The sequence below is a fragment of the Oryx dammah genome, unplaced genomic scaffold (genome assembly GCF_014754425.2).
Source record: "Oryx dammah isolate SB20612 unplaced genomic scaffold, SCBI_Odam_1.1 HiC_scaffold_13, whole genome shotgun sequence".
In the NCBI taxonomy this organism is placed as follows: Eukaryota; Metazoa; Chordata; class Mammalia; order Artiodactyla; family Bovidae; genus Oryx; species Oryx dammah.
In genome coordinates this window covers 15,857,832-15,881,296 of record NW_024070197.1, presented here as the reverse complement: position 1 = coordinate 15,881,296, position 23,465 = coordinate 15,857,832, and the positions used below count along the sequence as shown (strand labels likewise).

General features: G+C 54.6%; 2 protein-coding genes across 8 annotated transcripts; both read right to left on the bottom strand.

Moving 5' to 3' along the window:
• Positions 1 to 442: 442 nt before the first annotated feature.
• DYRK1B (dual specificity tyrosine phosphorylation regulated kinase 1B) lies at positions 443 to 10,534 on the bottom strand. Of its 7 annotated transcripts, none has more exons than XM_040252688.1 (11): positions 10,363 to 10,534; positions 8,152 to 8,315; positions 7,011 to 7,130; positions 6,733 to 6,921; positions 6,220 to 6,367; positions 5,050 to 5,336; positions 4,231 to 4,377; positions 4,004 to 4,144; positions 3,399 to 3,594; positions 2,916 to 3,022; positions 443 to 2,820 (listed from the first exon to the last, which is right to left on the bottom strand). In XM_040252688.1, the coding sequence occupies exons 2-11, from the start codon at positions 8,212 to 8,214 to the stop codon at positions 2,449 to 2,451; spliced, it is 1,770 nt and encodes a 589-aa protein (XP_040108622.1). In that variant the 5' UTR covers positions 8,215 to 8,315; positions 10,363 to 10,534; the 3' UTR covers positions 443 to 2,448. The 7 variants fall into 7 exon arrangements, with proteins under 7 accessions (XP_040108622.1, XP_040108621.1, XP_040108619.1 ...); XM_040252687.1 differs by having other exon boundaries at positions 3,399 to 3,714; positions 10,363 to 10,530; XM_040252685.1 differs by lacking the exon at positions 10,363 to 10,534 and adding an exon at positions 9,592 to 9,799 and having other exon boundaries at positions 3,399 to 3,714.
• Positions 10,535 to 10,795: 261 nt separating this feature from the next.
• On the bottom strand, positions 10,796 to 23,461 carry FBL (fibrillarin). Its single transcript, XM_040252797.1, has 9 exons — positions 23,331 to 23,461; positions 17,848 to 18,018; positions 17,657 to 17,758; positions 17,473 to 17,567; positions 16,338 to 16,508; positions 12,995 to 13,127; positions 11,886 to 11,998; positions 10,984 to 11,129; positions 10,796 to 10,901 (listed from the first exon to the last, which is right to left on the bottom strand). Exons 1-9 carry the CDS (start codon positions 23,338 to 23,340, stop codon positions 10,877 to 10,879), a joined length of 966 nt encoding a protein of 321 aa, XP_040108731.1. The 5' UTR covers positions 23,341 to 23,461; the 3' UTR covers positions 10,796 to 10,876.
• Positions 23,462 to 23,465: the final 4 nt, after the last annotated feature.

Here is a 23,465-nt window from a genome sequence, read left to right as displayed (position 1 = left end):
TGGTTCACTCACAGATCCTGAGCCCTCTACTTCCTAGCCATGTAATCTTGGGCTGTGCTTAGTTGCTCAGTTGTGTCCAACTCTTTGCGACCCCATGGACTATAACGCTGTTCATTGGGATTCTCCTAGCAAGAATGCTGGAGTAGGTTGCCATGCCCTCCTTCCCAACCCAGGGATTGAAGCCAGGTCTCCCGCATTGCAGGCGGATTCTTTACCATCTGAGCCACCAGGGAAGCCCAAGAATAATGGAGTGGGTAGCCGATCCCCTCTCCAGGGGAACTTCCCCACCCAGCAATCGAACCGGGGTCTCCTACATTGGAGGTGGATTCTTTATCAGCTGAGCTACCAAGGAAACCCTATCTTCGGCAAGTTATTTTTTTCCTACCATCAGTAACCTCATTTACAAAAAGGAGATCATAGTAGTACCTCCCTCCTACGGCAATTCATTCAAAAAATACTTTTTATTAAGCACTTTTGATATACCAAAATCTGTTCTACAATGCTAGAGAGATCCCTCTCTCACACAGCCTGTGAACTCAGCCTTCTGGAAGTCACCTCCACCCACATTCATCCTCCCCTCGCATCCAAGGCCCTGTCATGGTTCAACCCTGGCATTTCCTGCCTAGGACACCATGGCTGCCATCCTGGGCTCCCAGACCCTAGTCTCTCCCGTCAATCTCTTCTGGCAGCTGGCAGCAAATTGGGTCCCTTCCCTTCCCTTCTGGAAATTACCCCGAAGTTCCCAACTGCCTTCAGGACAAAGTTCAAACTCCCTAAAGAGCCAACAAAATCCTCCAAGACCTAATTCACACAGCCCTTTTCAATAAGATTTCCACTAACACGAATCACCTGAGATTCATTCACACACACGTTTCTCATCATTGCCTTCGCGCAAGCCATTCCGCCGCACCACTGCCACCCCCAACATTCCTCCATCTCCAGGTCTCAGTTCAGACAGCACTTCCTTCCCCAGGAAGGTTTCCCTGCCGGCACCGGGCCGGTTCTCTCCGCGTTCCAAGCGGCTTCCGTTAGCGAACACATGCAAATCCATAACGGGGCTCTTGCCTGTCTCTCCTACCGACTGGGGCTTCCCGCGAGCCGGACCCAACAGAGCGGCTAGCAATGCCCCATATTGTGGGGCCACTTCGGGCCTCCCTGCTTACCTCCTGCTCCGTGATCACGAACGCCTAACTTGCATGCTCTCCCAGCACAGCGCGCAACCCACCTGCAGCAAGACTGGAGAACTCAACGCTCCGGAGAGACTGGCCTAAACCACCCAATCACTGCTTTCTCCTCCTCTACTGCCCGCCTCCAGCATCCGGGCCCTGGATGTCTCTGACTGCCGATTGGCTGCCTGGGAAGCCCCTATGCGCGTGAGGGAAAAGAATTCTGGGCTCTGTAGTTCAGCAACGAAAACCAGGAAAAAGGGGTGCCAAGAACGCCATTTCCCAGAAAGCGCCGCGCACCAGTATCCTTTGAACCTGGCGGCTCTTGATTGGCCGGTTGGGGGACAGACGTTTCCAAATTACCATGGAGATAGGCCCACTTACCTGGAACCCCGGTAATTTCTTTTTGCCTGAGAATCTAAAACATTTTGCTCAGCACTGATTCCAAAGAGTGACACAAGACGTGTGCGTGTGTGAGTGGGGTGGGGGATGGGGGGTTATGTAAATTCTGTTCCCATTGCTGCCTGCCATCCCCCAGATGGCACCAATAAGGCCTGCTACATGCACTCAGCACCTACTGAACGCCTGGCAGAATGAGCCACGCCTGTGCAGACTCCACGCAAACCCTGGCTTATCAGGACAGAACCGTTCCCCATAGACAGCTGGCCCTTTACCTTTCAAGGTCTCAGTTTATCCGAGAAAAGGCCAGTGTGGGCTAGGAGCATATCCAGGATCGCTGTTTAGGATTCCACAGCCCCACTCCTCCTACAGCCCCATGTCTGTGCTGTAACTCCCCCAGGGACCGGGGCCTCACCCCAAACTCAAAGCTCTGCCAGCACCCCTTCCCCAAACACCGTTCCCCATGCCTCTGAGGGCGGGGTGAGGGGAGCCAAGGGCCTGCAAACGCTCAGGCGGGCATGTGAGAAAGCTCTTTACTGGGGGGTACAGCAAGGAGGAGCAAGGCCATCTCCCCCTACCTGCCCCCACCCCTCCTAGGGCCCTGGGGTGAGAGGGATCGCCCCCACCCCACTGGACCACCACTGTCTTTGGTACAATAAATAGAAAACAAGGGGAGAGAGGGGGCCAAGGGTCCAGTCCTTAGTGGGGAGGTGAGCCTCAACCCCTCTCCCTGAACCCCTGCCCCAGGCCCCAATCAGTGCAGGCCTCACCCGCCCCGGCTGGGTAGCAGCAATTCCAGTCAAGGGGAGAGATGAGGATGGGAGCCCAGGGCCCCCGGATGGGGGGGTATGGCTTCAGGAGGGGCCCCAGGGAGGGGGCAGGGTCATGAGCTGGCTGCCGTGCTCTGGGGTACACCACGGAGGCCCAAGCGAGGCCCCAGGGTGGCGGGGTCATCAGTGGGTGGGAGGGGTGGACGACCCCCTGTCATCCGAGTCCGGAGGGCTGAGGCAGCCGGGTGCTGGGGGGCGGGCGCCGGGTGAGGTGGGGAGCAGTCTGGGGGCCCGCCCACCAGGCTCACATCCATCAGCTCCGGGGGTGGTGGTGAGGTTGGTGATGGGGGACGACCAAGGCATCGGGGTTGGGGGGGTAACTGGGCTCCAGCCCCTGGCAGTGACGAGGCAGAGGCAGGGGCCTGATGTGTCTTGTGGGGCACATCCCCCCCGGCCCAGGGGCGCAGCGGCTGGGAGGGCGGGACCTAAAGGAGCAAAGCAACGGTGGGTAATGGAGACCTGGGTTCCGAAGCCCCAGACAGCCCACCACCCTCCTTCTCAGTCCCCAAGGCCCCATTACCTGGGGGCTGTTCATCTCACAGTCAGTGATGGGGGGCCCAGGGCCCCCACAATATCGGTTGCTGTAGCGGTAGGTCCTGTTGTCACTGGAGGAGCCACTGGAGCCTCCTGCAAGTGCCAAGGAAGAGAGAGACTTAGCAAGGAAAGGCGGGGGTGGGGGGCGGCGGCTGGTCTTCTGGTGGCCGAGTCTGGTTCATGGCCCAGGCCCATTCAAAGGATCAGACACAAGTGAGATTAGGGGTCAGGGTTCAGTTGGGTGTCAAAGAGTCAAACAAGTTCTAGAGATTTGAGCCCAAGTTCAGAGAGACGCTCAGGGATCGTCTGCGCTCCCCTGTTCCACCCACTGTTGAGTTCAGGATCTCATAGTTTCAAAGCTCTAGGCCAAGGCCCAGTGACAAAGCTATTCCCCACCCCACCCCCATCCCCCCGCCCCACACGCCCCGATCAGAGCTACCCAACCCCTCGTCCGGCACTGAGCACCCACCGGAGCTGGAGATGGAGCTGGCGGTGCTGGAGGAGGGGCAGGTGTCGAGGGGTGCGGGCGAGGTGGAGGCACTGCTGCCCGCCGGGCCCGTGTTGGTGGCCTCATCAGCCGTGCGGCGGAAGAAGCCGTGCTGCAGCGCCCCCAGCGGGCTGATGCGGGCGGCGGGCTCATACTCCAGCATGCGCAGCACCAGGTCCTGGAAGCGGAGGTAGTCGGCGGGGCTGTGGCCCGGCTCCCCCGCCCGCCGGCCCCCGGGCCCGCCCGTCTGCACGCCCAGCACCTCCTGCAGCCGCCGTGTCCCGGGGCCCTGGTAATCCTGGCAGGGGGAGGTGGGAGGGGGGGCAAGAGAGTGGCCGTCAGTGGGCAGGAGGGGCAGGGAGACACACACGGGGAAACAGAGGCACGAGAGAGAAAGTGGAAAGAGAGAAGCTAAGAAGAGCTGTGCGGTGGGTAGTAGGAGGGAAGGGGTGGGCGGGGGAGGAAGGAAAGGACAGACAGGGAAAGACACAGGGAGAGGAAGCGGGGAGACGGAGGAGGGAGCCCCAAGTGTGAGAGAGTGAGGGGCCGCCGGGGTAGGAGGAGCGGCGTGGGGGCAGGGGCCGCACCTTCCTGAGTTCCTTTGTCCTTCGTAGGGTCCAGCCGCCCCCAGGCAGCCGCTCAAAGTACTTTCGAGCCTTGGGCGCCTGGTCCAGCATGGGGGCTGGCGGGATGCCCAGCACCTCCACGATCCGGTTCATCTGGTCCACCTGAGAGCAGGCGGGCTGTCAGAGTCACTGGGCCGGCCGGGCCTCCACCCCCTCCTCGGGAGCACACCCCCTCCTCGGGAGCACACCTCATTGGAGCCACTGAAGAGGGGCTCTCCAGTGTGCATCTCCACCAGGATGCAGCCCAGGGACCACATGTCAATGGCCAGGTCGTAGGGAGTGCCCAGGAGCACCTCAGGCGAACGGTAGAAACGGCTCTGGATGTACTGGTAGATCTGGAGGGGAGAGGGCAACCATCAGAGGTCCCAGCCTCTGCTATGAGAACAGCCCCAAAGCTAGGAGGGCCGACTGAGGGCAAGCCTCCTGCCCCCAACACGGGGGGCGCCAAACCCTCATGTTATCAGCACCAGCTTCCTGGAATCACCACCACTATCGTACTCATCAGCTTCAGGGCTCTCTGCTGGCCTAGTCTGGTCCTGCGCCCCTCTAAGTCACCAGGGGCTGACAGCCGTCAAACCTAGGCCCTTCCCACCCTGCCAAACTAGACTCTTTACAAGCCACTACCAGCATCATCTTAGCTGAAAAGTTGAAGAGCCTCGCCCCTTCCATCCCCAGCTTTAAGAGCACAGGGTAAGCAAAACTTTGCAAAGCGCCACAGCCTTTCAGGCTCACAGCCACCTAACTACCCCTTCTGCCCACCCCCTCTCCAATCTGGCAGTCTCAAAACTGGCCCTGTTCCCTCAGGCTCCGCTCTCCCTTCTCCTTTGGGCAGTACACCCGGTGGCCCTCCCTCTTGGCCCCATCCCAAGCACCATAGCTCAGGTATCAGGTTGCACGTGACAAGGCTATCCCCGTCTGGCCTCGCCCCGCGGACCCAGGCCGCCAGTCGGCCCCGCCCACAGCCGAGCCACACCCAACCGAGCCCCGCCCCCGGGGCCGGGCCGCACCCGCTGGCCGAGCTGGCAGGAGCTGCCGAAGTCCACGATCTTGATGGCGCTGCGCTTGGGGTTGCAGAGCAGGATGTTCTCGGGCTTGAGGTCGCAGTGAATGATGCTGAGCTCGGGCGTGGCCAGGAAGAGCAGCGCCGTGCAGAGCTGCTGCGCCAGCTTCCGCGTCAGGTTGAGCGAGACGCCGCGGAAGTGCGTGTTGCGCAGGAGGTCGTACAGGTTGTAGGAGAGCAGCTCGAACACCAGGCACAGGTGGTTCCGGAACATGAAGTGCCGCTTCAGGTGCACTGCCGGGAAGGGGGCGGAAAGGGGCCGAGCAAGAAGAAACTGAGGCTCTGCGAGAGCCAGCGGCCCACAGTCAGAGAGGCTGGCATTGGATCTGTGTCTGCTTCTCGAGCATAGACCAAACGAGTGTGCTCTGCGTGCTGGGTGCATGCGTGCTAAGTCGCTTCAGTCGTGTCCCACTCTTTGCGACCCTGTGGACTGTAGCCCACCAGGCTCCTCCAACCATGGGATTCTCTACTGCCTACTAATCAGAACGTTTTCGTATGTCCACAATTTCATTTACAGGAAGTTAACCTCTTTTCAAATCTCTGTCAGACTTTGTGATTAAACCAAAGAGAAAGTTTCTATTTGCTGCTGATGGGTTTTTAACACCGTCCTACACTTCATTTTATAACACTTTTTAGTCTCAGTTCTGTTTATTTTTGTGAAAAGGGGAAATCGCTTTCCATTTACCGTAAGGATGTGTATCTTCCCTTTAAAAGAAACACACTCCTTCAATCTACTTGATTCTTCTAAGAGGAATCAGTATAGGAAAGAGGACAAAGGTGCTCACAGAGTAAAGGCTCTGGAGGTCACTGCCTGGTCAAGTGATAGCTCTGCTGAGTGCAAACGCCGTGACCTGCTGCAAGTGATGGCACCTAACTGCCTCCGTTTTTTCATCTCCAAACTGTGGGTAATCTGTGATGAGGGTTCAACAGTTAATAATGTGTGTAAAGTTCTTACAATAGCGCCTGACTTCTTAGCGAGCACTCAATAAACTGACCAGCATTCTCATGTGAACAGGATACTGTGAAAGTGGCAAGCCTGCCCTGAAGACCCCAGCCCCTGGCCATACCGAGGAGGGCGGGGGGCGCCCATCCCGAGCAGCCCTGCCCCAGGCCTCACCTATGTAGTACTTCATCTCTGTGTCGTGCTGGTTCATCAGCTCCAGCAGCCGCAGCTCAATCTGGGCCTGGTTCAGGAAGGCTTTCTTGTTCTTGATAATCTTAATGGCCACCAGCTCCTGGGTCTGATGGTCATAGGCCTTCACCACCTGTGATCACCGGCCGGTCACAAAGTGAGGGAATGGGGGCACAGCGAACAGAGCTAGGGACTACCCCTCTCTCTAGCAAGGACACCCACCGATATCACCATCTGTAATACTACTCATTCAAAACTGGAGTCACCCACAGTCAGACACTACTGTAAACATGGGACACAGCCTTATGTGGGGAGTCCTGTTGTTTGCACTATTTTATAGAAAAGGAAACTGAGGCACAAGTAACCAACTGACTGTGCTGGGACAAGGCCCAGCATGGAGCTCGAAGCCACTGCACCCACTGGCTGTAGGGGTCAATACCAGAGGGTGCCCGTACCTCCCAACCCCTAGATCAGGGTCGGGTGAGGGGCATCCCGCACCTGGCCAAAGGAGCCTTTGCCAATGAGCGAGTCAATCTCATAGCGCTCCAGCCAGCGCTCGCCGCTGCGCACGATGTAGTCGTGGTTGTCATCGTCATAACCGTGGTTCAGGACCTTTTTCTCCTTCTTGGTGCTCGAGTCCTGAGGTGGCGCCTGCTGGGCCCGCCGCTTCTTCTTCGCATAGTACACCTGCCCAGCCGGCCGGGAGACGGGGAGTGGTGAGTGACAGGTTGTCAGGACCCCTCTGCGCCAGCCTATATCCCCGCTCCTCTGCCCACCTCATTGATGTGCTTGTAGGTCTTGATGAGGTCCACGGAGAGCTTGCGCAACGGGGCCGAGGTCGCGTCTCGGAAGGCCAGGGGCAGCCTCCGCGGCAGGAGCCGTACTTCGGGCAGCACCTGGGGACAGGCAGGGTGACCGGTCGGTGGACACTGAGGGAGAGCCTCCACCCCTACCTCGAGGGGGCAAACTCTGTGGGCTGTTGGCTCACCATTACCACATGGGTTATTTATCTGGTCACTGTCTGACAACCCCACTAGAATTGAAACTCCCAAAGGACAGAGACTTGACTTATTCTTGCTTCCTCTCCCGAGCCTGGAGCAGGGCCTCGCACATAGTGGGTGTTCATGAGCAATTTGCTGAGTAAATCACGAAGTGAATGATTTACCCCTGACCTTTCATTACATACCTTGATTATTTTCTAAACCTCAGCGGGAGAGGTTGGAAACCTGGGCTCTGACCCTCCCCATCCTTCAGTGGAGACCATCCATCCAGGGACTCCCTCCCAGAGGGGCTTCCTATCTTGCCTTATCCTCACCCTTTGGGGCCTCCCCACCCCGACCCTGCATCCCTTCTCTGTGCCTCTCTGCCCAGTTTCTTCACCCTGAGGATCGTGGATCCTCGTACTCCATCCTGTTTCAAGCTCTATAGCCCAGAGTCTTCAGTCTACCCTTGAAGGTCTTAACCTTGCACCCCCAGGCCCTGCTGGCTCCAAAATCCTTCAGGCTCTAACTTCTTCCCTTTGAACCCCTCCAGACCTTTCACTTTGGAATTTTTCTCTTAATGAGTATTTACTGAGTGTTTACTATGTGCCCGGCACTGTTCTCAGCATTTCCAATTGCATTTCATGAACTTGTTTAATCCTCACAACAACCCTGTGAGGTAGGGTTCAGGTCTTATTTGACAGAACAGGGAACTGAAATATGGGGAACCTAAGGAAATAACCACCGTGCCTGGATGGGAACCCAGGCTCTCCAAATCCCGACTCCTCCAGCGACTCCTCTCTATCTTCCACTTCCACGGCGCCCTTCACGCCGGGCAGACTGTCCCAGGCAACCACATCATCTTTTTTGGCCCCAAGACCCTTCTATCCCAGCCTCCCCCTTCCCCAGGTAGGTGAGGAGCCAGCGGAACGCGTACCTGCGTGTGCTCCTGGGGCCCCGGGAAGCCAGAGAAGGGACCATGGCCTGGTGGGACAGCCATGGTGGGCTCAGAGGGCCGCAGGGGAGCGAGGCCTGGAGCGGGAGCCCGGCTGGGGGGCGCCTTCTCGCATCCTGCACCTCGGCTGCCACCGCCGCTGAGACCTGAGAGGGGGCGGGGTGGGGGGGACGGGGGGGACATGGAACAAAGGGATGTGTTGGCCAGTGCCAAGCGGGAAAGAGGTGGACAGCAGAGAGAAGGCGGGGCACAGAGCGAGGAGAAAAGGGTGCAAGGGGTCAACAGGTGGCAGTGAAGAGCGGACAGAGAGAAGTGGCGGTGGGGGGCCCAGCAGAGTCCCCAGCGAATGATGACCAGATACATGAAGCAGGCGGCACGAGGAGAGGAGCATGGGAAAGGGAATAATCGAGAGCCAGGCAGGGACGTGTGCCGTGACAGGAAAGGGCAGAAAGACATGAATAATTGGGGGGAGGAAGAGAAGAGAGAAACCACAGACAGCACAGGGAGCTGGGACCATGCTCTCCTCCCCATTGCCACTTATGGCTCTTCTCAGGGCCCCTCCCGTAGTCTGTGGGCGTCAGGACCTTGTCTTACCACAGGACGGTGCCTCCACTTCAAGGTCTACCCTTCCCAGTAGGTCCCCCAATCCAGAGAACTCTAGGCTCCCTCCCAAACCACAAGGGAGTCTTCCGGCCCCCTCCAAATCACAGCAGACTCCTCTGCAGGCCCCTAAAACCACACCAGGGTCTTCAGGGAGCTCCCAACCACACCAAGGTTATCTAAGGACCCCTTTATAACAGAGTCCTAACCCCAAGGCATTCTCACCCACCAGAACACCACCAGAAGGGTACACCCTTCTCAGAGGACCCTCCCTATGAAGTGCCAAGACCTCTTCCCTATCATTTCCTCCCACATCAGGGACCACCCCTCCAGTATTTTCCCAAACCATATCCAGTTCCCGCATGCTACACCAGGGCCCTTCTCCACATTACTCCAAGCTGCTCCCCCCTCCCCCACTAGGGCCACTCCTTTGGGAAGCAAGGGGGAGGCGTTTCTATCCGTGCTTTAGAGTGGATCGTCCTTCTCTCCCCTACCATGGATCCTACCCCCACCCTCGCTACCAATATTCCTGTCAGAGCCCTTTCTCCAGTTACTCCTTCACACCAGGGTCAACCCACAGCTGTGCCCATTCCTAGAAGTCCCCCAGAGCCAAATTCGCCAAATATCACAGAGTTCTCCCCTTCCAGAGTATCTTCCACACCAAACTCCTCTCCCCACGGGCCTTCTCCCCTGTCAATCCTTTCTCCCATGCCAAGCACTGCCACTCCACGATCCCTCCTCTCTCGGAGCTCCCCCACAAAACAATCTCTGCCCCGGGCCCCTCCCACAACAGGACCCTCTCTCCCAGCCTCCACCCCATACCCGGGTCAGGGCTGGCGCGCCCACGGGGGGCTGGAGTGCGGTGGGGCCCCCAGTTGGGTGGGCGAGCGGCCAGCATGGCGGTGGTGGCTGTGGTGAGGAGACAGCCGCCTGTCCCGGCCCAGCCGGCCCGGCAAGCCCCGCGGCGGGGAGGGCAAGCGGGACAGGCGGCCCGGTGGGTGACAACAGCAGGCAGCAGCCGCCGCCGCCAGGGGCGGGGAGAGAAGGAAACTAGGGTCAGCCCGGGGCACGCGGGGGAAGGGGAAAGCAGGTGGACGGGGGAGGGGCGGGTTAACCCTCGCCCCGCCGGCCCCGCCCAGCGCAGCCACCCGCCCCAGGGGACCCCGGCGTTCCGCCCCCCACCCTGGAGGCCAGCCCTGGCCAGAGGAGCCCAGGCGGGCGGGGCCGGACCGAACTTGGCAGTCCACACCTACCATGGCAACAACCGTGCCATTGGTCGTTGCTGCCAAGAGATCAACCAATCACAGCGCAGGACAGCGGTTGCTAGGCGACGACGATGCGGCCGGCGGAGCCGAGCCCAAACAAAGGGCGGGAGCGAGGCCCCGCTACCCCCTCCTAAGACTGCTCCCTCCGGCTCGGCCCCTTCCAGGAATCCGACTATGAATAGCCAGGCAAGGCCTGCACCTGCCCGCCGCCCCCCTTCTCTCCTCCTTCGGCCTCGTGCTAAATCTCGCGGCGACGCAGGCAGGGCGGGTCCCAGACTACCCTCCCTCCCCTAGAGCGCGTGCTGTCCCCCTGGAGCCGCGTCCTTACCTGAGGGCGCGGGCAAGGGAACTCAAGCTGCTCGGGAAGCCCGAGCTCAGTCCTGCCCACAGGCTGAAGATATCCGGCGAGCGCAGCGAGCCAGGGCCCCGATTACCCAGTAATGCAACCAGCAAAATGGCGACCACAACAAACCGGCCCCCCCGCCTCGGACTCCGCCCCCACCCCCAAGCTGTTTCCCCTCACGTGACCCAGGGCAGCGCTCCGCGGTTGCGCTCAGAGGACCTTACTGGGACCCATGCGCAGTGAGCTACCGACCCCGCCCAAGCGCCGAAGTCCCAAGTTACGGCTGCGCAGGAGGCAGCTTAGAGAGGAGCGTGCGCAGTGCGACCGAGTGGGAGCACTCGCCCCCAACCACCAGGCGGGCGGACCCAGCGGGCAAGCGCCCTGTGAATAGACGTCGTCAAACAATCAGCGGCAAACGGAACGACTGATGAGTCTTTTAATAGAAAAACAAACGTGTAACAGTAGCAACACACTCTCTGGCGATCCAGGGCGCTGGGCTTCAGTTCTTCACTTTGGGAGGTGGCCTGAGAGAAGAAAGTGGACTTAGAAGAGCCCGTCACCACTTTGGGGTACTCGTAACAAGTACTAATGGGGCCTCGTGCTCACCTGTACACACCCACGACCACAGCATGGTCTCTTTCGTACGGCTCTAGGGTCAGCTGCTCCTGGGGCTTCATGTTCTCTTGCTGCATCTTTTTCACTTCAGAGGCAAAGACAGCCTCGGCGGAAGCGGTGGAGTCAATGCAATTAGCCTGCAAAAGAGGATTCGAAGTCTGAGGCAAGCTTTGGGATATTCCCTTTTTGTGCTTCTTTAAACCAGCAGAATTTGTTTTTATTGGAGACTAGGCTTTGGAAATGTACGGAAAGACTTTGTTAGAGAAGTTTTCGATTTGGTTTGGGTTTGGAACAGAAATCCTTCAACAGAACCCTATTTGTCTAAAACGTAGTGTTTAAATTTTACACATTTTTTCCCGCTCCTACTTCCTTTTCTTTAGGAACTATGCAGCTGAGAATACCAAAAACAAACGCAGCAAAAGAGAATGGGGAATCTGGCAGAAGTACTGGAGAGGCCTCTGAATTTCAAAAGACTTCTTAAAAATGCACCTAGCATTTATCTGTTGTTTATTTTATACCAGGTTCTATTCTAAACATTCCATATATACTGAGAAGTGTAGTCCTTACATCAACACTAAAAGAGACAGGACTAATATTGCTATTTTACAAGTGAAGAAACAGGCATATAGGTTAGGTAAGTTGCTCAAACACACAGCAAGCGGGAATCCAAACTCAGATACTCAGACTCAGTGATCATGCACTCAACCACTATAGTCTAGCCTCTTTAAATTCTATGGTTTTTAGTTTTGTAGATATTTTTCATTATGTTCTATTTGATTGGGTGGCTTATAGGGAGCTGGGAATACACTGAATCAGGGTTGCTTTGACTGACTGCATGGTAGTTACAAACCAAAAAGATATCGCCACCCCACAGACTCCTCCAAGCTCCACACCTTAATGGAAATCACAAAGTGTCCTCCATTACGCAGGAAGGTGTGGGCATTCAGGGCTACAATCCGGGTCTGGTCTGGCTGGGCCACATCAGCAAAGATCACATCCACCATTGCTAGGGAGAAAGAAGTAGCAGTTAAAAGCTGGATCCACTTAATCTTCCCAGCTCCTCCCATGGGGCCTGAGCCCCAACACCAGCAGGTTTCTAGCAGCCTTCCCTGCCTCCAGAATCACCTCCCCCCGCAATGATCCCCCACCCTCCACAGTGCCCCCAAGATGGGTCCAAAGCCCACAGTTACACCAATCATTCATTCCTCTTGTAAACCATATTGCCACCTACTCTGTGGCCAGCCCCGGGCCGGCCGTGGGGGACACAGAGACGAGTCAGACCCGGACCCTGCCCTCGAGACGCTCCCGGGTCTGGGGGGGAGACAGACACGTCATCAAAAAGGCAAGTAAAGGCGAGCACTTACAGGCAATCGCGTCTGCAGGAGTGTGAAATGAAGAAAAGTTGCAGGAGAGAGGTAGGGTATGAATGCACAGGGAAAAAAACTCAGGAAGAAAAACTTAAAAAAAATGAAAAGATGGTGCAATGACTTTTTTAAAATCAGGAAAAGCCGACATCAAATTGTTCGGATCAGTTACCTCTGGGGGTGCTTTATAGGTGCTTAATTTTTATACTGTTTCTGAACTTCTTTTTTTTTAAAAGTTATTAATATTCACAATGGGCCCCTCTAGGTGTGCTTTTGGGGTTATGATGTCACCAGATGACGCTGATGAGGACCTCTGAAGGAGGTTTTTATGCCTAAGTCAGGGGTCGCATTACAGGTACTAGGTTTTGGAGGCAGGCAGGCAGGAAGTATTCAGCAGGAGGTGGGAGTGTCAGGAGATTGGAGGGAAAGAGGTTGGCCCAAGGACCCAGATATCTGGGTCCCTGAAGCGGGACCGCCACCTCCACCTCACCTGGTCCCCAAACCATTTGCATTTCTGCAGACTCAACCTGTTCATCCACTCCAGTTCCATTCGAATCAGGGCTCCGGAGGCCTCCAGGACACCTGGAGTGGCCTGTCTCACACCTTCCCCTCTCCCAAGCCAACCCTAGACCCCTCACCGATGAGCATGCGGTATTTGTGTGGGTGCCGAGCGTCTTCAATGACAGGAATAATGTTGGTCCGCTTCTTGGCCAAATTAATGAGGTCACGGCCAGAACGGTGGGAGAACTCAACTGCATAGACCAGACCGTCCTAGAAGACATCAAAGTCAAACAAAAATAACAATAATAAGTAGTTCTGTATGGAGTGCCTACTCTGGCCCATATACCGCATTCAGTTCAGTTCAGTTCAGTTCACTCAGTCATGTCCGACTCTTTGCAACCCCATGAATCACAGCACACCAGGCCTCCCTGTCCATCACCAACTCCCGGAGTTCACTCAGACTCACGTCCATCGAGTCGGTGATGCCATCCAGCCATCTCATCCTCTGTCGTCCCCTTCTCCTCCTGCCCCCAATCCCTCCCAGCATCACTCTTTTCCAATAAGTCAACTCTTCGCATGAGGTGGCCAAAGTATTGGAGTTTCAACCTCAGCATCAGTCCTTCCAATGAACACTCAGGACTGATCTCCTTTAGAATGGACTGGTTGGATGTCCTTGCAGTCCAAGGGACTCTCAAGAGTCTTCTCCAACACCACAGTTCAAAACCATCAATTCTTCAGCACTCAGCTTTCTTCACAGTCCAACTCTCACATCCATACATGACCACTGGAAAAACCATAGCCTTGACTAGATGAACCTTTGTTGGCAAAGTAATGTCTCTGCTTTTTAATATGCTGTCTAGGTTGGTCAAACATTTCCTTCCAAGGAGTAAGCAACGTTTAATTTCATGGCTGCAATCACCATCTGCAGTGATTTTGGAGCCCCAAAAAACAAAGTCTGACACTGTTTCCCCATCTATTTGCCATGAAGTGATGGGACCAGATGCCATGATCTTAGTTTTCTGAATGTTGAACTTTAAGCCAACTTTTTCACTCTCCTCTTCACTTTCATCAAGAGGATCTTTAGCTCCTCTTCACTTTCTGCCATAAGGGTGGTGTCATCTGCATATCTGCTGCTGCTGCTAAGTCGCTTCAGTTGTGTTCGACTCTGTGCGACCCCAGAGACAGCAGCCCACCAGGCTCCACCGTCCCCGGGATTCTCCAGGCAAGAACACTGGAGTGGGTTGCCATTTCCCCCTCCAATGCATGAAAGTGAAAAGTGAAAGTGAAGTCACTCAGTCGTGTCTGACTCTTTGCGACCCCATGGACTGCAGCCTACCAGGCTCCTCTGTCCATAGGATTTTCCAGGCAAGAGTACCAGAGTGAGGTGCCATTGCCTTCTCCCTGCATATCTGAGATGATATTTCTCCTGGCAGTCTTGATTCCAGCTTGTGCTTCTTCCAGCCCAGCGTTTCTCATGATGTACTCTGCATAGAAGTTAAATAAGCAGGGTGACAATATACAGCCTTGACGTACTCCTTTTCCTATTTGGAACCAGTCTATTGTTCCATGTCCAGTTCTAACTGTTGCTTCCTGACCTGCATATAGGTTTCTCCAGAGGCAGGTCAGGTAGTCTGGTATTCCCATCTCTTTCAGAATTTTCCACAGTTTATTGTGATCCACACAAAGGCTTTGGCATAGTCAATAAAGCAGAAGTAAATGTTTTTCTGGAACTCTCTTGCTTTTTTGATGATCCAGCGGATGTTGGCAATTTGATCTCTGGTTCCTCTGCCTTTTCTAAAACCAGCTTGAACATCGGGAAGTTCACAGTTCACGTATTGCTGAAGCCTGGCTTGGAGAATTTTGAGCATTACTTTACTAGTGTGTGAGATGAGTGCAACTGTGCGGTAGTCTGAGCATTCTTTGACGTTGCCTTTCTTTGGGATTGGATGAAATCTGACCTTTTCCAGTCCTGAGGCCTCTGCTGAGTTTTCCAAATTTGCTGGCATATTGAGTGCAGCACTTTCACAGCATCATCTTTCAGGATTTGAAATAGCTCAACTGGAACTCCATCACCTCCACTAGCTTTGTCCGTAGTGATGCTTTCTAAGGCCTACTTGACTACACATTCCAGAATGTCTGGCTCTAGGTGAGTGATCACACCATGGTGATTATCTGGGTCATGAAGATCTTTCTTGTATAGTTATTCTTGCCACCTCTTCTTCATATCTTCTGCTTCTGTTAGGTCCATACCATTTCTGTCCTTTATTGAGCCCATCTTTGCATGAAATGTTCCATTGGGGGTCTCAATTTTCTTGAAGCCACATGCAGCTCTTCAAATCCCCAAATCAAAACATTACCATTTAATGACTGGTTATCGTGATGTGTGTGTGCATGTTAAGTCACTTCTGTCCTGTCTGGTTCTTTGTGACCTCACTGACTGCAGCCCACCAGGCTCCTCTGTCCATGGGACTCTCTAGGCAAGGACACTGGAGTGGGCTGCCGTGCGCTCCTGGAGGATCTTCCCGACTCAGGGACCGAACCCAGGCCTCCCACATCTCCTGCACTGGCAGGTGGGTTCTTTACCACTAGAGGCGCCTGGGAAGCCCTTGTTATCATTTGGCAGATGAATATACTAGGTCTGAGGGTTATTCCATCCTGTTTTGTCTGATCTGAGAGCCCAGGCCCCCAGTTTAGGCTTAAAATGAGGAAGCTAGGGCATAGAGATGACGTAACAGCCAAGAATACCTGCACCAGGCCAGACACTGCTCTAGGCATGTTACAGGATTTAATTCATTTATCATCACAATCACCCATTTTCCAGAGGGGTACACTGAGGCTCAGAGGGAGTAAGTACTTGCTGAAAGCCACTTCACTGTTAAGAGCCCGCACCAGAGTCTGGGGTTTTTAACCATTAAATTACACACCCTCTAGCCTCATAGCCAAGTGATGGATCATGACGTGAGATGTCTGGATGCCCTCTCAACAGGGAGGCTGTCCAGCTGCACAGAAGCATAGGCCCCCAAACGGACAATCTCCTGTTTAGGGAAACCAGAAGCCCAGATTTGAGGGCTATCTTTTTTTTGGCTGTACCACATGGCATGTAGGATCTTAGTTCCATAACCAGAGATGGAACCACACCCTCTGCACTGGAAGCGTGCAGTCTTAACCACTGGACCACCAGGAAAGTCCCAGAGGAGTAGCAATCAAATCCAATGTACTCTCAGCTCTGGCCCCCCCAACACTGGTTACCCTGACACCCAAGCCCCTTCACTCCAGGCCAAGAACTCAGGTGTGAGGCTGAATGGAGCTGTGGAGACCATGTGGTTCAAGCCGCTGCTTCACGCACAGGCACTGTGATCAGGAAGGGCCTGGCTCCGAGCCCCTAGGTGCAGGGAAGCAGGCAGGGCCTCTGAGTCCAGGCTGGCAGAGGAGGGGACCTTTCCCTCCCTCCCACCTCCTCCTGTCCCTCTGTCTACTCACCGGGCCGACGATATCAGAGACGTGGGAGACGGTGGTGCCCGAGGCAGCCCCGAGGTAGAGGACCTTGGCCCCCGGCTTGATGTGGATCTGGTCCACCCCGCCCAGGATTGCCGCTGCCAGCTTGGAACGGAAGGGGTTCCAGGCACGGTACTCAATTTTGTCATCTCCCTCCTGCACCAAGAGAGATGGGGATAGAAGTCAGTGCCAGGCTCTTCTGCAAGACCCCAAGGCACTTAACTCTAGGGCCCTCAAAATGGACTGGGCCCCCAGTCACTGTACAAGAAACAAATGAGTATATCCATCTGTGACCACAACAGGCAGGGCCTGCGCTCTCGTGGGGGCTCCTGACTCAGGGAGAAGGGGCAGCAACGGGGACAATAAAGACAAGATCACCCCAGACAACAGCAAGGCAAGACCTCTGTGTTCGTTCTACGAACACTGCCTGTGCCAGCCCCTAAGCTCAGGCACTGGGCAAACACGCCGAAGGGGACAAAGGCCTTGCTCTCCAGGAGTGAGAACACGCTGAATGGACACACACGGTATAGGAGCCAGTGACAGGTGCTCAGGAGAAAGGTCAAGCCAGGAAGTGTGAAGTCCAGGGAGCAGGGCGAGGGCAGGTGAGGATAAGAAGGCGGCAGCCAGGAGAGCCCAGGAGGAAGAGTCGCCCAAAGCTGAGGGCTCACTCAGATCAATAAGGAAGTGAGTTCCGGGCAGCAGGGACGCCTGCAGAGAGGTAGTGAGGGCTGCTTCTGCTAGACAGGGTGGGGCAAGGGGGCCTTATGAGGGAGACAAGGCCAGCTGACCAGAGATGAGTGATAAGGGGCCGGCCCTACCTGGAGCGGGGACGAGGAGAGTGTTCCAGGCAAGGAGAACGGGGAGGCTGTGGGAGTGACTGGAAGACACGTGGTTAGGGGGAGAGAGAGATTGCACGTGCAGGGCCCTCCAGTCATACTGAGGACCCAAGACTTGCACCTGAAGCCAGTGCGAGGCCACGGAGGTGTCTGCGGAGGGGAGTGTGTGATCTGATTTGCAGCTTAAGATGATCCCCTGGCTGTCTCATGCAGGATGAACAGTGGGGCCCAGGGAGACCAGACTGCTGGTGGCCCTGGCAGCTTAGCTAGGCATGGGGTCTCACCGAAATCGAGACTCTCTTCTCTCCGTAAACAGATTCCCCAGGGACCAGGTTCTTGGTGACCAGCGCATCTTCCTTTCCTCGACAAATGAAGACGCCTGGGGGAGGGGGCCAGAGCGGGGTCAACACCCCATCGGGGCACCGCCCCGCTCCTAACCCCGGTGGGCTCCCCGCCCTCCTCACTCACCCTCGTGTCGATGGGGCTCTACCATCACATTCTTCCCCGATGGGTTTCCTTTCTTTCCTCCCCGACCACGACCCCGGTTGCCACCAGACTGGAACCCGCCACCTACAAGGCAGAGACGTGGTGAGAGCAAAACCCCACGGTGCTTCCCTCCCCGCCCCAGCCCCCAGCCCCGGGAGAGCCCGGTCCATCACCTCTTCCTCCCCCTCCTCGTCCACGGCCCCTGAAGCCTCCTCCTCCGCCGCGACCTCGGCCCCCGCCGAAGCCTCCTCGGCCCCCGCCGAAGCCTCCGCGGCCACCGCCGCGACCTCCGCGGTCACCAAAGCCACCGCGGCCACCGAAGCCACCCCCGCGGGGGCTGAACCCTGTGATGGAAACAGAAATAAGAATCATCAACAGGGCCATGGAGCTTGAGAAGTTACTGCTATAGCGAGGGACTCTGCTCACGAGAGACACGTGTGCACACGTGTCCACGGCAGAACTAACAGGACTGACCCGAATGTCCATCAGCAGAAGGGATGAATGAGACTCGGACGGTTCACAGCCATCAAAGCAAAAAGGTTAACAGCAACACGGGACAGGTAGAAAAATCTCAGAATCTCGGTAAGTGAAAAAGCAAGCCCTAGAAATCCATGTCTGACACAACATCCTTTTTAAGAGTCCAGCTACAACCAAGACTGACCAGCACTAGCTGTTTAGATATGGGTGATAACCCAGGCACCCCTTTCCCCTTTCAGAGACAAAAGGGTGTGGTAAGTGTGAAGCTGAGTATTAGGCCTGGGGAGGGTGAAATTACAGGATGAGGATGAGAAGGGAAACAGGTGGAGGCAGGTTACTGTTACTATTCTGCTTTCCTCCGCTGGCGAGTCAATTCACACGGCCTGTTCTGTTTCCAATATTGATTAGTCTGAAGAAGAGTGTATGCCGTGTGCGGCCGTGCACTGTGGCAGGTGGGTCCCCCAGGCTCTAAAACTTCTTCACGCTCTCCCACTCGGGACCTTGTGTGTGGCAGAGAAGTGCTAGCCCCAAATCAGTGTGGCAGGGGAGAGTGAGGGGCAGCGCATTCACCATCCATCTTTCCTGCTAACTGGTCCCCCTGCTTCTAAACACACACAAGTCTCCCCGAGCCTCGTGTTGGCAGGGGAGTGGTGAGGGGGAAGCAAAAACCAAAACTTGTCCTTTATGGATGGGCAACAGCTTATAAGCAGTTTACTTAGGGTTTGTCAACAAGATGGAAAGTTTAGGGGAAAAAAAAATTCAGACTTGATTTTTCATCACTTCGGGAGACAGCAAACATTGTTCGCTGAGCCCAAAACAATGTCTGAAGCAGAGAGGTTTCTCCTGGTGCTCACAGATTCAGTATCTGACCTCTGCAACGGCTTCTAAAGCTCTGCAGTACTTTTAGAAAAACAGAGTTATCAATCATTTGTGTGAAAATCCAGGCTGGTTTCAAATGACCTCCCTTGATGTAAACTATTCAGTATTAAACATGCGAAAGTTTTTGCAAAGGTGTGTTATAGTCCCACCCTATGAAGGGTTCATTCCTCTTTTTTTTTAATTTTAATTTATTTACTTTTGGCCACACCATGTACTATGTGGGATCTCAGTTCCCAGACCAGGGATCAAACCCGAGCCCCTTGCCTTGGGAGCTCTAAGTCTTAACCACTCTACTACCAGGGAAGTCTCCATGAAGGCTTCAGTCATCTTAATGACATTAAAAATGAAAATGTAGAACTCTGAAGAGTTAGTCCTAATTTAAGTGTTAGAAATGAGCTGCAGGCCTCTAGTCTCCCGCCCCCTGAGGTCTTCCGCCCACACGGCAGCCGGTGACTGAACTTTTCAGAACAGCCAATCGGCTCTCACCATTCCCCTGCCCAAACTCCTTCAAAGGTTTTCCATCACGTTCTAAATGAAATCACAGTTCCTTTCTCGGGCTTCCAAAGTCCTAAGTCAGTGGGCCTCCCCCTTGCCCCATGCAAGCGATTCTGAGTAACTGTCTGGGGTGGGGGCCCGGGCCTGGGACTTTACAGTTCCTCGGGTGACTCTAACGTGTGGCCCAGACTGAGAATCACCACGCTGGCTTTGCTGACTTTCCTGACCTCACTCTAGGCTAGGTCCTGTGTTCTTCCTCCCCAAGAACACACTCCACTTCCAGCTTCTACACCCTTGACATCCCCTGTTCCCTCTGCCTGGGTCCTGAGGACACTGTCTGACTCACCCCCTCCACTGTACATAAGTCTGACCAAATGTTCCTTCCTCAGACCAGCCTTCTCTGGCTACCTGGCCTTTACTCCGCTTTCTTTTTCTTCCTGCCAATTATCATACATGGCATTTTAACAATTATCACTGCCTCTTCCCCACTCCCCCCACTGGAATCAACTCCAAATGGACAGGGATGGTTGTTTAGGTCATCACTGCATTCTGTGGGACTATGGGTTCCGTGAAAATTAAATGAGCTGTTTACTGATGACTCTTAAAGCTCTGGGTTCTGCCTCAGGAAAAGCGCCCTCTCTGCTCACTGAGGAAGCAGGTGATCGGACGGTGTCCAGAGCCCTGGTCCCTCCCCTCAGGCAGCTCACGGACTGAACACAGGGAGATGGCCACTCCATTCACGACCCTAGAGAGTAGGCAAGGTTCATGGGTGTCTTGAAAAGTTCACCTGTAAGGAGATCTGGAAAATAACACAGTGCCCACATCATAGAATTGTAAAGATTAAATGACAACACACAAAAAGTGCCTAATGCGCTGCCTTACACGCAGTTTGTATATATTATTCAAACTCAGGGGAGCAAGTCTCTCCTCCTTCCTACTTAGGGGAGAAACCACTATGCCTAAGAGACCCTCAACCCAGTCCTGACAAAACAGAGACCCAGAAAGTATGGGCATGGCATGGGGCACAGTATGCACGATACTCAAAACATCTTAGTCCATTTCAGTTTCTGGAGCTCTTGGAAAAATGGACTGTACCCACTCCTCAGAAAAACACACATTCACATATTTTAAAAAAAAAAAAAATAAGTTTTGGTTTTTAAACAGACTCCCAGTTTAAAACTTCTCTTCTGCCACAGCCTTCCCCATCTCCAAACTGGCACCCCACCCTTCCAGTTACACACGCCAAAACCCTGAATTGTCCTTGACCCCTCTCATGCCCACATGCAAACTATCGGCTCTGTCTCCAAAACATATCCGAAAGGGTGACAATTTGTCAACCAGGCCAACTGCTGCCACCCTGGTCCAAGCCACATCATCTCCAAGTAGATGACAGCAACAACTTCTTACTGCTCTGTCTGCTTCCACTCTTTTTCCTCTAAAATCTTTCACACAGAGCAAGAAGCTGCTGCTAAGTCACTTCGGTTGTGTTGGACAATGTGTGACCCCATAGACCGCAGCCCCCACCAGGCTCCTCTGTCCCTGGGATTCTCCAGGCAAGAACACTGGAGTGGGTTGCCATTTCCTTTTCCAATGCATGCATACTAAGTCGCTTCAGTCGTGTCCGGCTTTGTGCGACCCCATAGACGGCAGCCCACCAGGCTTCTCTGTCCACAGGGTCCTCCAGGCAAGAATACTGGAGTGGGTTGCCATTTCCTTCTCAAGAGCAAAAAGGATCCGTTTAAATGTCTCAGTCAAGTCTGACTGACGTCATATCCTTGCTTGAAATCTCCTAAAGACTTCCTTGCACAACCAGACTAAAATCCTTGCTAAAGGACTTCCCTGGTGGTCCAGTGGTTAAGAATCCACCAACCAATGCAGAGGACATGAGTTCGAGTCTGGGAAGATCCCACATGCTGAGGGGCAACTAAACCAGCGCTTAGAGAAAGTCTGAACAACAGTGAAGACCCATGCTCTGACGCATCCAATTCTTTGCGACCTCATGGACTGTAGCCCGTCAGGCTCCTCTGTCCATGGAATTTTCTCACCAAGAATACTGGACTGCGTTGCCATTTCCTACTCCAGGGAATCTTCCCGACCCAGGGATCAAACCCGTCTCTTGAGTCTCCTGCATTGTAGGCATTCTTTACCACTCAGCCACCTGGGCAGTCCCAGGGGAGACCCAGCACAGCCTAAAATAAATAAATAAATAAATAACCCTTGCTAAAGAGCTGATTCCTAACAACTTCTACAACTTCTTATCCTAACACAGTGAGGGCAAGGTTGGGAAGAAGGTGTAGCCTCCATTCCTGGGACCATCAGACCACAGGATGCCTGTGAGCTTGCCAGGCTCTCAGGTGGGAGACACACCGCCTGACACTTCACCAGAAGATCCCCAAACACTGAAGAGAAAGGGAACCTGGGAGGGGGCATGGAGCCACAAATTCCACTACCCCTGACCAGATGACCCCATTTCTCCACAGGCCGAAGGGGAAGGTGGAAGAAAAAAGAAAACCTGTACTAAGAAACAGACCCTTTCTGTCATGATGGAAGGTTTCCCCAACTCCAGGGGAGCAAGCTGGGGGGAGGAGGACGGAATCAGCCTGATTTATAAGAGCTGAGACATCTGGGGAAAAGGATCCTAATTTTGTTCCCCTTGATGAGAATGGTGAAGGTGACAATTAGAACCAATACTATTATGCGTCAAGCACTGTGCTATAGGAGGTATAACAGACAAAATGTAACTATGTGAAAATTTAAGGTGTACAACCTGTCCAGCTAATACACATATATTGCAAAAGGATTACCACCATGTGCTATTTTTTCTTAACATGCTCTCACTAAATTTGAACTGGGCGCCATTTTATTGATGAAATAACTAAGGCTCAGAGGTAAAGCGACTTGCCCAAGGTCACACAGTGAGTTAAGCATAGTTAGGACTGAAATTTTGAACTGAGGCCCTTCTGCTGTCAAAGCAGGGACTCTCCTCATTCCACTAGGAGGGAGGTGCAGAGGCTTCATCAGAATCTCCAGTAAAATCGGAATGAATAAAACCACTCAAGCCCTGTGCTTACCTCCCTCCCCGATCCGACAATCCTATACTCGGTGTGTTAAGTTTCACCTCACTTCTCACCGCAGTTGAGGATCACTAGGCTCGGAATCTCCACTCCATCCTTAGGGATCCGCCCCCCTCGGGAGAGTAGAGAGCGGGAAAGTGGGCCACAGACTATCAAGTCAGAATATTCATCTATGCGGCTCTCTCCGAGAAGCTAGGTTTGAACTCAAGGGTACTGTAGCTACGGCAGCGACAGGGGAGGATACGGGGTCTTAAGAGGACCCAGCCCAAGATCAGGGACTCTCCGCCTCGCGATGAGGCCAAATCTCCAAATCCCACGCCCAGAGATCCAAGACCCTCGATGTCTGGATCTAGGTTCTGGGCAGCACCCTAGACTGCCGCCCGCGGCCCAATATCCAAGACCCCTATTGACGGCCTCAGTGAAACGAATTCCAGTTCAGGACATCCCCAATTTTACGCCCAAGACCCTCCACTCACGACCGTGACCTCTGACGAATCAATCACAAACCTCTAGACCAGGAACCCGAACCCTAGGCTCAGGTTCGCTCCTAGGGCGGAACCAAGCCCTCTCATCCCCACGAGAGGCCGGAACAGGACCCTTCCTCACAAGAGACCCGATCCGGGGCTCAGAAATCCTGCCCGCCAGGCCAAGACCCCGCCCCCTGTTCCCGCCTGGCACCCCGCTCCCCGCCGAGTCCCAGCCCTGACCCAGACCCCAACCCCGGGCTGCACCTGGTTTCATAGCTAGCGCAGAACTGCGCGGCTCAGGAATCGGTGGCTTCCCGGGCTCCACGCGACTGAGGCTGACGCACGTGGAACGTAGCGCAGGCGCGCGGCGACGTACACTGGGTGACGCAACCACGCAGC